Source organism: Silurus meridionalis, chromosome 24, assembly GCF_014805685.1.
Source record: "Silurus meridionalis isolate SWU-2019-XX chromosome 24, ASM1480568v1, whole genome shotgun sequence".
In the NCBI taxonomy this organism is placed as follows: Eukaryota; Metazoa; Chordata; class Actinopteri; order Siluriformes; family Siluridae; genus Silurus; species Silurus meridionalis.
The window spans coordinates 12,924,972-12,940,837 of NC_060907.1; the positions used below are offsets into that span (position 1 = coordinate 12,924,972).

The 15,866-nt window shown below is 36.2% G+C and overlaps 2 protein-coding genes across 2 annotated transcripts; both read right to left on the reverse strand.

Moving 5' to 3' along the window:
- Window positions 1-352: 352 nt before the first annotated feature.
- On the reverse strand, window positions 353-6,824 carry LOC124377820 (serine/threonine-protein kinase SIK2-like). The gene is made up of 12 exons (XM_046837119.1): window positions 6,584-6,824; window positions 4,950-5,111; window positions 4,725-4,841; window positions 4,381-4,444; window positions 4,101-4,262; window positions 3,552-3,676; window positions 3,198-3,321; window positions 2,876-3,099; window positions 2,250-2,592; window positions 1,538-1,789; window positions 1,176-1,365; window positions 353-978 (listed from the first exon to the last, which is right to left on the reverse strand). The coding sequence occupies exons 2-12, from the start codon at window positions 5,094-5,096 to the stop codon at window positions 636-638; spliced, it is 2,091 nt and encodes a 696-aa protein (XP_046693075.1). The 5' UTR covers window positions 5,097-5,111; window positions 6,584-6,824; the 3' UTR covers window positions 353-635.
- A 1,819-nt stretch (window positions 6,825-8,643) lies between these two features.
- Window positions 8,644-14,962, reverse strand: LOC124378131 (heat shock transcription factor 2 binding protein). The gene is made up of 8 exons (XM_046837665.1): window positions 14,828-14,962; window positions 13,781-13,928; window positions 13,119-13,222; window positions 12,845-12,994; window positions 11,398-11,539; window positions 11,191-11,308; window positions 10,113-10,216; window positions 8,644-9,174 (listed from the first exon to the last, which is right to left on the reverse strand). The coding sequence occupies exons 1-8, from the start codon at window positions 14,873-14,875 to the stop codon at window positions 8,942-8,944; spliced, it is 1,047 nt and encodes a 348-aa protein (XP_046693621.1). The 5' UTR covers window positions 14,876-14,962; the 3' UTR covers window positions 8,644-8,941.
- Between the last annotated feature and the right edge of the window lie 904 nt (window positions 14,963-15,866).

The window sequence follows — 15,866 nt, forward strand, 5'->3', positions numbered from 1 at the left end:
GCAAACCTGGTGAAAACTACAGGAAACGTTTGACCTCTGTAATTGCAAACAAAGGCTACTGTACCAAATATTAACATTGACTTTCTCAGGTGTTCAAATACTTATTTGCAGCTGTATCATACAAATAAATAGAAAAAATCATACATTGTGATTTCTGGATATGTCTCTCACATCGGACATGCACCTACAATGACAAATTTCAGACCCCTCCATGATTTCTAAGTGGGAGAACTTGCAAAATAGCAGGGTGTTCAAATACTTATTTTCCTCACTGTATATATATATATATATATATATATATATATATATATATATATATATATATATATATATATATATATATATACACGTGTATGTCTTCAGTAACATTTTTAATGGTATTTCAAAACATATGGCTATTTACAAATGTGACCTTATACAACATAATGCATAGTCCTTTGGTTTTTTTTTTAGAGACTTTACATTTACATAATTCAGAGGATGAATTAAAAACCACTTTGTTTTGTTTAAGTCAAAATAATAGATTTGTCATTTCTACTTTAAATGGAACAGCTTCTATAGTATTTGTTGCTACATTACTAAATAATCATAGAGGTGTCCAGGTACAGTGGGATCTCCAGTACTAATAATGAACATCAGCATGAGCTTGGTTTTATCTGCAGCTGTGCCTCCAGAAGCAGTGTAGTGGAATCCAACATGTTTGAGAAAGAACAGCTAGAAGTGAAGTTCATATTTGTGTCTGACAGACATGAAGAGTGAGATGGTGGATCTGGTAGAGGACAGAACAGACTCTGGTGTGTGTGATGGAGGGATGAAATGTTGTCATGGAATTTGTGAAATTTATCTGAAGAAGATAAATTTAAGTGACTCTCAAAGTGTAGTGCTGGACAGATGTAGTGATTCTGGATAGTTGCTGTAGGAGAAGGAGGAGAAGGCTTTTGTGGCAGATGAAGATGATGAAAAGGAATATTAGATGTCCTGCAAGAAAATTGGAAATTTAAATCCATAATGTGTGAAATTATGCTATGTATGCAAAGTATGTTAACATTTTTCTTTGAACAGAAGTGATCAAACTCAACTATGTTTTAGAAATTTTTTAATTTGTAAAAGTAATTATACAGACACATTTTTACACTATTGTTAGCTGGCTAAATTAATCGTGTCTGGACACTTACCACTGACAGTGCAGAAGCTTCTCAGTCTGGCCATGGTTATGCTCCCATGATGGTGTTGGAGGTTTATCAGTATGTTCACAGTTGAGTATTGGGAGACATGTGTGCTGAACGGGAACATTGTTCAAACCCAAATGGCCTGTAGTGTTAACATTCTTGTGAACATTCAGATGCTCATGAAAAGCCCATAGACCTGTATGAGTGTAAATGTAGAACATTGCATTTTTAATGTTAACAGAAAACAAACTAACCTTAGAAGATAGGGTTAAGGACTATTTCAGAACTAGGTCAAATTCTTTTGTCACAAGTGCATCTCTAATTTAAATCTCCACAATCTACTCTACAAGAACCTGCTCTGAACTTACCTTGGGGCAGTGAGGTGTCTGAGGCTCTTCTGCCCTCCTGGAAATTAGGAACTTGCAGACTTGTCTGGAACTTCACGATGGATGAAGTGAGAAGGTTTTGTTGTGAGTTCATTGAAACTGGATATTGACCCTGAATATGGTTCACTTGTGAGTTTAAAAGAGCAGAGGAAGTGAAAGAGATTCGGGAGGCAGTGAAGGAAGAGGTGGAAGAGCTGTCTGCAGTGGAACTGTCTACTAGATCCACTACAATATCTGCAGATATTGACAAAATGAAAGAAATGTTTATTTCAGAAGAAGTCAAATGGAATTCTTAAATATTTTTACAATTGTAAAAAAAAATAATAATAATTATAATAAATAATGCGCCAAGGAATGTAATGAATAAAATTGCTAACAACAAAAAACAAATGTTGTACAGAACTTAATTTTTCTTTGCTATAATGTAAATAAAATGAAAAATATATATTAAAAAAATGATAAAAAATACAAATCTTAAATATTATTGAATATATATTATTATATAACAACTAAACAGCTGTTTTATACAAATTAGTTGTGTACTGAAAGTGAATTATTTTAAACAATAGTTAAAATTTGATTGTCTTAAAATACTGTTCAAAACCCAGTTAATAAACAGCTTAATACTCTTCATTTTTGGAACTTTATTCTAATATTTCTACACAATTCCTGTATAATATGGTATATTCCTTACCTGGTGGGTGATACCAGCTTTTAAAAGATGACACCTGGGTGTCAGTGTGCCTCTGTATCATGCTTCTATTTACAGTTGTATAATCAACAGGGAAGTGATTCTCTTCATCATCCATATTTTTCATTTGTACCACTCTGCTTAATCCATCATCTAGTAAATTGCTGGAAGAGGGAGAGTTTCTGAACTGTAATCTGGATGGACTTGCATCTAACTGATTTCCAAAAACTGGTGGGGTGAAACAAGGTGCTGGAATTCTTGGGATTTGCTCTTGTTCATTCACCAGTCTTTCCAGCAAGAGCCAATAAATGGCAGAGAAATGGTTGTAGCTGTCATTCTGCAAAGACTAGAGAAATAAATAAAGTTTGTATAGGGAAAATTAGCACAGTGGAATTTCATTTATATTAAGTAGAATTTTTAAGTAATCAAAAGTTGAATAAACATATTAATTTTCAAATATTGCCTTTCTTTCTTTCTTTCTTTCTTTCTTTCTTTCTTTCTTTCTTTCTTTCTTTCTTTCTTTCTTTCTTTCTTTCAAATTGTGTTACATCTCTTACACTGACATGTTACATACTGTAATCATATACAAAATAATGATATAAACTCTTCAAAACCCAACCTCAGCTTACTTCAATGGTCCGCTGTTTGTCAATACCCAGCGTCTGCATGAAACTGAGCACTTGCTTGTTGTAACTTTTTGCCTTGCAGTGCTTCTCAGGCTCAGGAGGGTTTAAAAAAGCCTGGCACACTGATATTGGGACAGCTTTCAACCAACAGTGCTGCTTGATCTGCGCCATACTTATACGTTTGACTGGATCCACCACTAGCATCCTCCGTATCAGGTTCTCACACTCTGCATAGGAGCAAAACAAGTGAAAGAACACTGAAGTCTGACAAACTCACCATGACACATATCAACTCTTATGGTTTGAGTGTTTGTAGAATAGGTACCCTGTGACATGAAATAAGGAATCCTAAAATGCCCTTCTATGACACGCTGTTTCAGGGCAGGAAGTGAGGCAGCATCAAACGGCAGAGATCCACATACCAGCACATAGAGAACCACACCTAAACTCTGAAAAGATTTATACGTTTTATAATGTTTGCATCAAAGATCAGGATTGGGGATAATATGTTTATTATGTTTGGTGGTGCAGGATGATCTGATGCAAGAATTTCAAAAAGGTGAAAACCAAAAAAAAAAAAAAAAAAAAAAGAGGTTTTATGGTCCCAAGCAAAAAATTCACATATTTAATAATTGTCTAGTTATTGACAATAGGACTGAAGTTCATCAAAGAAATTTACCCAGATGTCTAACTGTGGCCCCTCGTATTCCTTTCCCTTGAAGATCTCCGGTGCTGCATAAGGAGGACTTCCACACCAGGTATTCAGAGGCTTCCCAGGTACAAAGAAATTTCCAAAACCAAAGTCTGAGTTACACAGTGAGAAAGATTTGACATTTTAGTAAAAGCAAATGTATTGTGTTTTCTGCCATACACATATCAATTCCCAATTCCAAATATTTGAACTGATCAGAAGCAAAACACCTCTTGTTAAGTCTCACTCAATATGAGGTAGTACTTCAATGTATATCCCACACATTGTTATAGAACATCCGATAATATGTAAATCATACTTTTCATATATTTTACATTGGGGGGTTGCTCTTCTAGCTGTGCTGATTCTAACTTACTACAAGCTCCTTGTTTTTATTTCCATGATGATGCACCATGCTGCTCAAAGCAGTTTGTGTGCTTTAGCACTTCAGTATGAATTTGGTTGTTCTGCTAAATTCTGCCTGACATTCCTGAATTTTTTTTTTACTTCACTTTAATTAATGAATCAATCTTTTACCTGCCAGTTTAATGTCCATGTTGCTGTCCAGCAGTAAATTTTCAGCTTTCAGGTCTCTATGAACAATGCGGCATTTGTGGCAATACTCTACAGCAGATAGGATTTGGCAGAATTTCTTGCGAGCTTCTTCCTCACTCAAATGACCATTGCATGCAAGATAATCTTTGCAAAGACAAAAAGGTTCAAATGTGCTGGTAAACAGTTTGAAGCATTAAGAAGAAATTGTTCATTTTACATGCAATCTGACAGATTTCATAAAAGACCTAGTAATCAGACTTACCAAACAATTCCCCGTTATTGGCATACTCCGTTACTATGTACAACATATTCTTGGATTCCATAACCTGCAAATGAGAGATTATTATACATTCGCCCAGTAGTGATAGCGATATTTCTTAATAGCAAACTGCTAAGACTATGTGCATGTCCTATTTGTCTTCCCATAAGAAACAATAGTATTAAAAAGGTTGAGTATAAGTGAATGTACAGACTGCTTTGAAAGGTAGTTGTATTTGCTTCCTCTCTTGTAAATCCCAACTGCAGGAGTGTGTGAGCTCATGTATTTCAAATACATTATTGCCCCATGATATTGCATAAGTGATATGTAAATATTACACCACAGACCTGGTAGAGTCTAATGATGTGTGGATGGTTCAGAAGCTTCATGATTTTAACTTCTCTGTTGAGTTTTTCCAAGTCTGATGCATCCAAACGGGTTTTATCTATGATTTTAATGGCGACCTGTAAGTTAATTAGACCAAATAATTAATGACAAATCACATGTAAAAAGCAAAAATGTGATAACATGTCAATTAAACAGTAGGTCTTCATGATTATAAAATGTGAAACCTGTGTTTTTGTGACTTTGTGTCTCGCCAGCTTCACCACAGCAAAGTTTCCTTTCCCCAGCGTACGAATGATCTCATAGAAGCCAACCTGGAAAGGTTTACCACCCTGATTCATTGTGTCTGGCACATCCTCCGACAGTACCACCATGGTTAGGATAGTTAACTGTTACACAGATAACCACAAAAGAGTTCAGGTGACATCATCAGGTGATTGATTTAGAAGCAAACAACAATCTCAGTGAAATAGTACCAAACTGTTCCTTTCTTTTTTGCTGTGGTGGTACAATGGTACATACACTATATGGACAAACATTTGGGGACAGTTTGGGGAAATGTCAGGTGTTCCAGCATGATCATGCCCCTGTACACAAAGCGAAATGGTTTACATAAATTGGAGTGGAGCTTTGACCTGAATACAATTGAACACCTCTGGGATGATTTGGAACACTGACTGCACCTCAGGCCTCCTCACCCCACATCAGTACTTGACTTTACTAATGCCCTTGTACCTGAATGAGCACAACCACACTATAACATCTAGTGAAACATCTTTCCAAAAGAATGGAGTTAATTATAAGTGCAAATAGGGACAAAATGTGGAATGGGATGTTCAAAAAGCACATATGAATCTTATGGTTGGGTGTCCAAAAAACGTTTGTCCATATATTGAATATTATATGACATGTTGAACACCAATACACTGTAGTAAATGTAAGCTTAATGATTGGTTGACAGTATGTCTAATAAACCATTCCGTTTAGGTAAATAATTTAAATAGTATAGATAGTACAATAACATAGACCAATGTCTATTACAACACTTTTACATAACCAATTAAAGATCTGCACATTATTTCTCTAACAAATTTGTGCAGAATTTATATCTTGCATATTTATTATATTTTTTGTCCTACACACATTAAAAATCCAAAGACAAAAAATAACAAAACAGAACAACAGCTAACATAATACAATAAAATGTGTGATATGTAAAAGAAATATTGGGAAATATTGGGAAAAATGAGCCAAAAACTGTTTTGCAAAACAATGTTAGGAGCCATGTTCATACACTCATACATCTACACTACTTTTTAGTAGATTGCCTATCATTTTTAACTGCCCACTGAATGTCAAATCCAGTGAATATTTATTTTCATTCCTCTAGTACACACTGGAATGGAATAACACAATGCAGCGCAGAACAGTATGCAAGACTAAGATGAACAAAACTGACACATCCAATAAAAATATTTGACAAAAAATATAAAGGAAAGGTTATTTTGTATTATGGCTTAAACTTAGTTATTTTCTCCTTTAATCTTAAATTGTTAATGAATGTTTTATTCCATGCTAAACCAGCATAACTACATTTGTTTGTTTTAGAGTGTATAATAAGATTCACAATTATACATTAATATGTATAATAATCTTTTCATAATGATGACTTAAAACATGCATTAATAATTAGTGCATCATGAAATGAATGTTGTATGTAGCCATCAAATAATAATAATAATAATAGTAATAATAATAATAATAGTAATAATAATAATAGTAATAATAATAATAATAATAATTAGATATGAATAATAATGATAAAAAATATATATATATTTTTATGTGAATAAAATCTTACCTTGTAGACAATACACCATTAAATCTCTCCTCTGTAACTTGCACATCTGCTTTGTCCTGAGGCAGAACTGCTGCAATCAGTCCTTTGGTTTCTGACTCATTCACATCATTATATTTTGTTTATTTTATTGTACTTTATTTTATTTTATCACTCATCCTTCTGTTTCTGTTCTGCTGCACTCTTGAATCCTCTCTGTAGACTCGGTTCAGTCCTGATTCACTTATAAGAGGTCCCGGCTCACACACACACACACACACACACACACACACACACACACACACACACACACACACACACACACACACACATTATTAACGTCACTCTGGCGTCAAAGGATCCCATGTTGCCAAGCAACGCAAAGCACGTCCCAAACTATTTGTAAAGCCCTAAATACTATAAAATAAAAATTGTGATAATAGAGTAACATAAAAATATGTAAGCAATCGATCTTGTGTTGCACACTGGAATGTCAATAGGTCTCTATAGGCATCTTGATATCTTAGAATTGGCAAAATATTACATTTATCTAAACTCTTTCAGCAGTCTGCCACTAAAATTTCTAAAATGTAATTTGTTACATTAAATGAAACAAAAACTTTATCATAAATTACTAATCACAGTATCCAAAATCACCTGAAAGGTATGAAAGTTTTTATACCAAAGTCCAGAGTGTCAGTATTTTGTGTGAGCACCACCGTTATCCAGCACTGCCCTAATCCTCCTGGGCATTGAATTCACCAGAGCTGCACAGGTTGTTGCTGTTAAACCCCCACTTCCAATCCTTCATAATGACATTATGGAGCTGCTGGATGTTAGACACATGGTGCGTCTCCACCTTCCGATTCAATCGTTTTCAGCTTCAGCTTCCTCAGCAAGTCGGTTGTCATCTTGGTGGTGTGTTTGGGGTCTTTTTCATGTTGAAAACTGCTGTTCGACCCAGTTTCTAAAAGAAGGGAATCATGTTCTGCTTCAGAATGTCACATTACATATTGGAATAAATGTTTCCCTTAATGAAACCAGCAGCTCCCCAGTACCAGCAGCACTCATGCAGCCCCAGACCATGATGCTACCACCACCACGCTTGACTGTAGGCAAGACAGACTTTTCTTGGTTCACCTCAACAGGACATCGCCACACATGCTGGACACCATCTGAGCCAAATGAGTTTATCTTAGTCTCATCAGACCAGGACAAGGTTCCAGTAAATCATGCTGTTGGACAGGTGGTCGTCAGCAAACTGTTTGCAGGCTTTCTTGTGAGCCAGCTTCAGAAGAGGCTTCCTTTTTGGACGAAAGCCATGGAAACCAACTTGTTGCCGTGTGCGGCCTACGGTCTGAGCACTGACAAGCGGACCTTTTGCAATCCTGCAGCACTCGTGCCTGTTTTTTGAATCAGCTTCTGCACCTGACACACAGCACGAGGACACGACTTCTTTGTTTGACCCTTTCGAGGCCTTTTCCGAGTGGAACCCGTCTTGATAAAACTCTGTATGACCCTGGCCACTGTACTGTAACTCAGTTTCAGGGTGTTACAGATCTTCTTATAGCCGATGCATCTTTGTAGAGAGCAACAATTCTAATTCTCTAATCCTCAAATAGGCTTTGCCATAGTGCCATGTTGAACATCCAGTGGTCAGTATGAGAGAATTGAACTCAAAGCACCACATTTTAAGCAGACAAAAAACATAATGAATATTAATCCCGGTACATTTTATGAGATGCTTTCAGGAAAAGCTACTTTTTTGAGAAAACCTGAACAGCTTGTTATAATCTATGCAATTCTAAATTCTCAATATTTCCACCCTCCTTTTTTTGCACTAATATACCCTCTTCCTGGCAAATTGTTTCAATTTTCTTTTTATTTAACCTAATTTATGATTGCAGGACCACAACCATCTGTCTCTTGTGTTAAAGGCTCCTAGGTTTTTCCACAGTCATGAAGAAAATGTTCATGTATGAATCCTCAGATTTTTAACCTAAAGTAACAGGATGTGGTTAAGCACAGTAAGAAGCTTTTGGAATGCTAAGAGTGTGCTTGCAATGATGGTGGACTACAGTCTATCAATATTAAATGTAGTTTAATATTATTTAAGGCATTAAAGGAACACATGGAACAGCAAAATTGGAACACAACCATTTTTGTCTTAATAACAACAGAGAGAATTACAGTCTTACATGTAGTAGAAATCTTAACAGAGAGAAACATCAGCTATTTTCACCATTATCATTTCTTCCTAGACTACCCAGGAAGTCAGACGAGCCATATTTCAACAGACCCTCTGACCTCTAATCCTATTTAACTGATTACACGTCAGAGTGTTTGGACTGAGACTAGTAGAGTCGGTAGGTGTCTGCATCATCACTGTTCGTTCTCTGGGTTTGCGTGACGAGTTTTGGTGAGGGTGTTGATGTCCTCCAACATTTCCTGTGCTGTCTGTCTAAGGGCTGAATGGCGGCTTGAGGACAATTGACGGATTTGCTCCACTGGAAGGGAACGCTGGAGGTCTGGGTTGATTTGGACCAATACGTCACCCTCCACAAAAAGAGACTGGAGCAGCCGCAAGGCCTGCAGACATACCTCACAGTCCCGATCTGATGATGATGATAAAAAAAAAGAAACAAAAACAACACATAGTTTCTTTCAAAAGATCAAGCATGAGTCATATAAACAATCACAAAAAGGCTAAAAACATAGACAAAAGTAATAAAAGATACAAATGTTCCTTAATTCTTTTATAATAATGCCCATTAGATGCTTTTCTAAAAAGATTCAGATGAAGATTGTGGTGAGCACAGTCATATTACCATGAAAATCTTGCAATAAATTGGTTGGTCAGCAGAGACCAGGAACAATGTTAACACCACAATCTGTGATTGTATTATTCTTAAGAACTTCTAATTTAGGCTAAATTAAAAACTGCCTCTCAATGCAACATAGGGTATCAAATGATTCCTTATACATCATACATGTTTTTCTATCTGCTCTTTTTTAATTCAAGCCAGAATGCACAAACCAGAGATCACCACATTGGCGTAAATAAAATGCATATAGTTAAATTTCTCTAGTGAACTGTCAGTAATGTCTATGCTAGGTAAATGATGTTGACTACCAGTTTGTTGAGGGTAATTAGTTTTAAAGATTGGCAACACTAAGCAAGTTGTAATTTCGGACAGGGTATGGTTTATAAAAAAAAGGAAATGATTACCTAGAGGTGGCACTGACATGGGAATACATTATATAATAATAAACATATATTATTATAGATGATTTGCGTGTGTTGTGTTTGGGATGACTATATATGGTGATAAAATTGGGCTAGACATGTTATCATGAGAGAGAGAAAGATAGAGGGAGAGAGAAACAAAAGGAGAGAAGTGTGGGAGCTGTTTTTAATCCTCCCCGCAACATTCTACTTGGCATGACGTCAAACCCGAGATCAGATAAGGTCTAAAGCCTCCGGAGGCATTCTCGGCTGCACTCACTCAAGTCACACTCACACACAGTCACGGATGCAAATCCATATACACACCTTTAAGCAGGGTGCATATAAGTGGCAGGAGTGCAGGACTCTCGCTGATGTAAGTCAGTCCATTTACGTTTAAGCTGACGTTGTATAAAGCCATCAGCATCAGCCTGCATGTGTACACACACACACACACACACACACACACACACACACACACAAAGGGTCATTTTGAAATAGAATGCAACCCCACTTGATATCATTAGTATATATCGATCAGGCATAACATTATAACCACCTTCCTAATATTGACTGGTCTGTGGCTACGCAACAAACTGCGATACACTGTGTATTCTGACACCTTTCTATCAGAACCAGCATTTACTTCTTCAGCAATTTAAGCTACAGGAGCTCGTCTGTTGGATTCGGACCACATCTTCACTCTCCACGTGTATCAATGTGCCTTTCCTGGCCATGACCCGGTTCACCACTGTTCCTTCCTTGGACCACTTTTGATAGATACTGAGCACTGCAGACCAGGAATATTCCACAAGAGCAGAACTGGAGTTTTGGAGATGCTCTGACCCAGTCGTCTAGACATCACAATTTGTCACACTCGCTCAAATCCTTACACTCGGCTATTTTTTCCGCTTCTAACACGTCAACTTTGAGAACAAAATGTTCACTTGCTAATATATTCCACTCACTAACAGGTGCCATGATGGTGGTTCAATGGTTATAATGTTATAATGTCATAATGTTATGCCTGAAATTGCTGAGCACATTCACATTTAGTCCATGAAGGCATTGTTAAATGTAAGTGAATGTTAATAAAGTGACTTGTGTGAACTCACAAGTCATTTTATAAGAAACACCTACACATCTGCCAATCAGCTGGTTCAAGGTCAAATGACTCTAATAACCACTCTTTATAACTAAGCAAAAAAAAAGCACCTCAGAATGTACATCATGTTGAACCCTGAGGCAGATGGGCAGAAGACCACATCAGGTTACACCCTTTTCAACCAAAAAAGAGGAATCGATGACTCGGCATGAGCTTACTGAAACCGGACTGTTTTAAATAGAAGAAGGACCAGGTCTTTCACATTTGAGCACATACGACCTTATTTGTGTGTTAACTCACACTTTAAGCTTTGGAAAGACCCCAGACTTCATCAACCCGAGCAGCTGCATCAGAGTGTCCAACAAGACATGTGCAGAGCTGGAAATGAAGTCCCTCCCACAAGTCACAGCTGCCAAATCTGCAAAAAATAATGTAATAAAAAAAATAAAACATGTATCCTGCTTTATATGCTGCAAATGAAAGTAAAAGTAAATAAAGAACTCTTACTGGTGATGACACCAGCCAGTGCCAGAACAAACTGGTGTTCACTGGTATTGTAGTTCTGCTGCGGTTTTTCCTCCTCGTCCAGAGATTTCACAAAACTCTCCAGGGTTTGACCTGCTACACTCAGAAATGGTTCCAGCTTTCCCTTTACAGAAATGCGTAAATAACATACACAAATATGAGAAGCTTTTTTTTCTTGTTTATACTTTGTAGCATCCATATGCTAACCTGAAAAATGAAAATGAAAAGAAAAATATTATTAAAAACATATTAAAATATATTATTTCTACTGAGTCTGACATTTATTTGAATCAATATTCATCTATCTATCCGAGTAAAACTGTACAGAAATGGGAAAACACTCTGGGTAGGACATCTTCACACATTGACTCACATCTAGTAACAATTTTATCGTAGCCAATCTACATACAAGCATATTTTGGAAGGTGGAAAGGAACCAGACATAATGAAGAAAACCTCTACAAGCTCTAGTAAAACATAAGAAACTCCACTGAGCTAAATATGGATTAAACCAAGGATCCTGGATCTGTGAGACGGCACCGCTACCTGCTAACTGCCAGCTACTACTGAAGTTCTCACACTGCTTTATTAAGCGATATGTAAACAACCCTAACAGCATTCTTATTTAGAGATTATTTTCATGTAAACTAAAGTTAGAAGCTAATTACAATTGTTATTATCAATATACTTCACATGCATTGATAGTGTATAGCATGTCCTACAGTATATTTTTCTAGATAATAGACCCTCATACCAGCATGAATTGTTGTTTTATGACTAGAAATAACAGACTAATATTGGTTTTAATTGATAAATCAGCTTTGGATTGCATGCAGTTGTCAGGCGGAAGAACGTGCCGGAAACCGAAGTGCAATTCATGAAGGTTTTTAATGAAGAACAAAAGGGCAAAGGCAGAAAACGGAAAACCAGAACGAAACTCCAGGTTTTACTAGACCTGGTGAAAGCTATGACTAGATAGTTCTGAGAACTAAACAGAGTCCCGCAAACAAAGATAAACCAAACCAGGAACGTAACGTCTGTAGCTTGGGTAGTCCAACAATGTTCATCAGCCTAACTGTAGAATGGACAATGAGCTGGTGGGGGAACGGAGATTATATAGCGTGGGGGCTGATGAGTGCCAGTTGTAGGAGAGCTGCTTGGAGTGATAGGTGAAGGTGTGGCTGGTGGATTCCTGGCAGCAGTATATTACCAAATCATAAGACATGTTCATGGGTAAATCATATCTGTGAATTGTTGACAGAAATGGAAATACCTGATGAAGTGTAATGTAAATTTGTACTAATGTATTAATATATTTAGTATTTTGGAAACTGTGAGGTGAAAAAACACTGCTTTAATGCAGTGCACATTCCTTCAACAACATACAGAGATATGGAGCATTTTGATTAAATTAAATAAAGAGATTTACATCAGCCAGGATGTCTCTTACAGCTTCTTCTCTACGGGAAGCGCTCCAGAGCACAGTGCAGGTAGCGGCACCCAAACCTGTACAGAAATCCGCCTGTTGCTGCAGCTGCTCACGGCTTTCCCATAACCGCTGTCTTAGAACCAGTTTCTCCTGAGAAGAAACACATATTCTAAGCTATAATTTCTTATGCAAACTCTATGTTGATGTACCGAAAAAATAAATAAATACAATATAATCAAGTACCAAAACAAGGCAAATGAATCTCTACACTCACCTCTTTCTCTCTATGGCACTCGGATTGTGCTGCATCGAGGCGGGAGTGGAGGTGTAAACACTCCTGCTTCAGCTGCTGCTGCTCCTGCTGGCTCTGTTCTTTAACTGTCAAACAAGCAGCACGTGAAGATCAGGAAGAATTCGATGTAAAACTTCTTGCCAAATTGTTCACTTGGGTTGGGATCTGGTGACATTAAAGGTCATTTACATCATTTTCACGTGCAATAAACCGTTAAGTGGATAGGGTCTTCTTGGAAGAAATCGCTCCTGCTGGGCTTTAATGCGACATGTGAACCAAATTGGGGAGAATTAAAGACCCTAATTTGTGAGACAACATTACACAGTGCTGCCCAGCAACCAAGAAGAGCAAACAAATGAATACATAGTACAAATATATATATATATATATATATATATATATATATATATATATATATATATATATATATATATATGGTCATATATCATGTGCAAAAAATAGCCACTTTCCTGTTTTACAGCTGGGCATCAAAGTGACACTTAAAGTGGTTGGCATTTTTTTTTCTACTTGGATTTACTCCAGTGTTTACTCCAGTGTTTACTCCAGTGTTTACTCCAGTTATATATATTTTTTACAATGGAACAACACTAAACATAATTATCCTCATTATTAAGTCATCTTACGGGTGTCCAAAGAGCGGGATTTGTGCAGGGCATCCAGAAAGTCACGGTTAATGACTTTAGGCAGAAATTCCCGTAGTTGCATGACCTCAGTGCACAGCCTTTCCAGGTCTCTCTTTTGGATTGTGACAAAGCAATCCCCTCCTGAATCCTATAAGGCATGATATATATATATATATATATATATATATATATATATATATATATATATATATATATATATATAAAACACCAATAAATGTATGATACTTGCTCTGGATCCACTTTGACCCTGACCAGACTAAAGCATGTTGTTTTTTTTTCCCCCCTTGAATACTTTGTTTCTCCCTTATTTTGTGCCAATCTTTACATTTTTATCCACATTTCTTTTCCTCTAAACACAGTACACTGCAATACCTAAACATATATACTATACGAATGCATGAATAGTGCATCTGCATACCTGTTATATTAACTGTGCATTTGTTTTATCCGTTTGTTTACATATCATTGCAAATATAAATCCTAAATACATTTACTTAAATGTAATCAGCACATTTGAACGTCTACATAATAAAAAGTAAATTTTTACTTAAATTGACAGTGAAGACTTAAAATGACAGTGGCACAATGCCGCCATCTTGTGGTTACTGTATCGATTGCAATAACGAGTTACGTGATGGATATTAACTCTTAAAATCTCGTTAAAATCCAGGTAAAATGTCATATTAGGCTAAATACACTTAATTTGTATCTAATAAATCATTTTGTACCGGCAAATCATTTCTATTAAGATTCCAAGCTAGTCTACACTTCATCCCAGTAATGAAATGGGTTAACTAACCTAAATCTGAACTAAGAAATTAGATAAATATCAAAATCAATATACTGTTTATCCTTTGTGTTATATTTTTCTGTGGTAAATTAACTGAAAATCGTTTAAACCTCAATTTATTTTTTTAATATCTCGATTTAACTACGTGCTAACTAGCTATATTATCCAAATAATTGAACAGTACATGTGATGGGTGAAGACTAAGCATACACAGAGAAATTTATGTGTAATATTACCTCTTTGGAAATGACTGAAGTTACTTTAATGAAGTCTGAAGTTTGCATCTTGAGAAAACGCTTCTTGTTTAACTAACGAATGACTAGTACATTTCTTTCGAATTAATTTTGTGTCTGAGGCCGACAAGGTGTCTAAATGGCGCCCCCTGTTGGTTATTCTGGTTAAACAGTGCTTCTGGCTGAATTTCCAATAATATTGAATCCTGTTTGGTCTCTTACCATCTACAACTTAGATAATGTGCTTATCACTTTCATACATAATATATTAATTTAGATTTTTAATCATGTACAGTACTGCAGATGTCTGGAAGCATCTCTTAGTTTTCTATCTGTATTTTGTGTGGATGAACAAAAAACATTTTGGGTGTGCTCTTATAGAAAAACAATCCACTACAAAATATTGTATATATATTTTATTGTTTTAAAGACCATAATCACACTCTTAATATCACTCCAATGAAGATGGGTTCCACTTTTGAGTTCCTCTCAAGCTTTCTTCCTTATAACATCTAAGGGAGTTTTTCCTTGCCACAATCACCCAGGCTGCTCATCAGGGATACATACACATCGTATAACTGTTAAATTCTGTAAAAGCTGCTTTGAGACAAGGTTTGTTTTGAAAAGCGCTTTAGAAATAAACTTGACTCGACTTGACAAGATAGTGTGATGGTAGTGTTAACACCTCAAAGCTATTATATTCCTGTAACAGCTTGTCCTGGAATGTTTGACTCCTTTGTTTTGATTAAAAAAACAATGATATTAATCTAGTTATCTCTGTTTATTTAAAGAAAAGCTCCCTCTATCCACTAAAGCTGATTGGCACACAACTTCTGTTTTGCACAAAGTGCTGCTAAAACATTTCACTGTTTACATGTCCAATTTTGATTAATATATGGACAATTTGTGCACAAATCTGCACTGTACTGGTCGGTACTGCAGTGTCTGTGGGTCTTCTGTCTCATGTTGTTTTTGCACTTGATGTCGCTCATGTAAACTTTATGTTATGCCCCAGGTAGTTTTGTGTAGTTCTGTGTTTTGT

Coding starts and splice junctions, on each gene's coding strand:
- LOC124377820 (XM_046837119.1), bottom strand. CDS start 5,096: ATGGTGGTACTGTCGGAGGATGTGCCAGACACAATGAATCAGGGTGGT. Junction 1,790..2,249: donor AAGCTGGTATCACCCACCAG/GTAAGGAATATA, acceptor CAATATCTGCAG/ATATTGTAGTGGATCTAGTA. Junction 979..1,175: donor AAGCTTCTGCACTGTCAGTG/GTAAGTGTCCAG, acceptor ATTTTCTTGCAG/GACATCTAATATTCCTTTTC.
- LOC124378131 (XM_046837665.1), bottom strand. CDS start 14,875: ATGCAAACTTCAGACTTCATTAAAGTAACTTCAGTCATTTCCAAAGAG. Junction 13,929..14,827: donor CTTCAGTCATTTCCAAAGAG/GTAATATTACAC, acceptor CATGCCTTATAG/GATTCAGGAGGGGATTGCTT. Junction 9,175..10,112: donor TATATGCACCCTGCTTAAAG/GTGTGTATATGG, acceptor CATCATCATCAG/ATCGGGACTGTGAGGTATGT.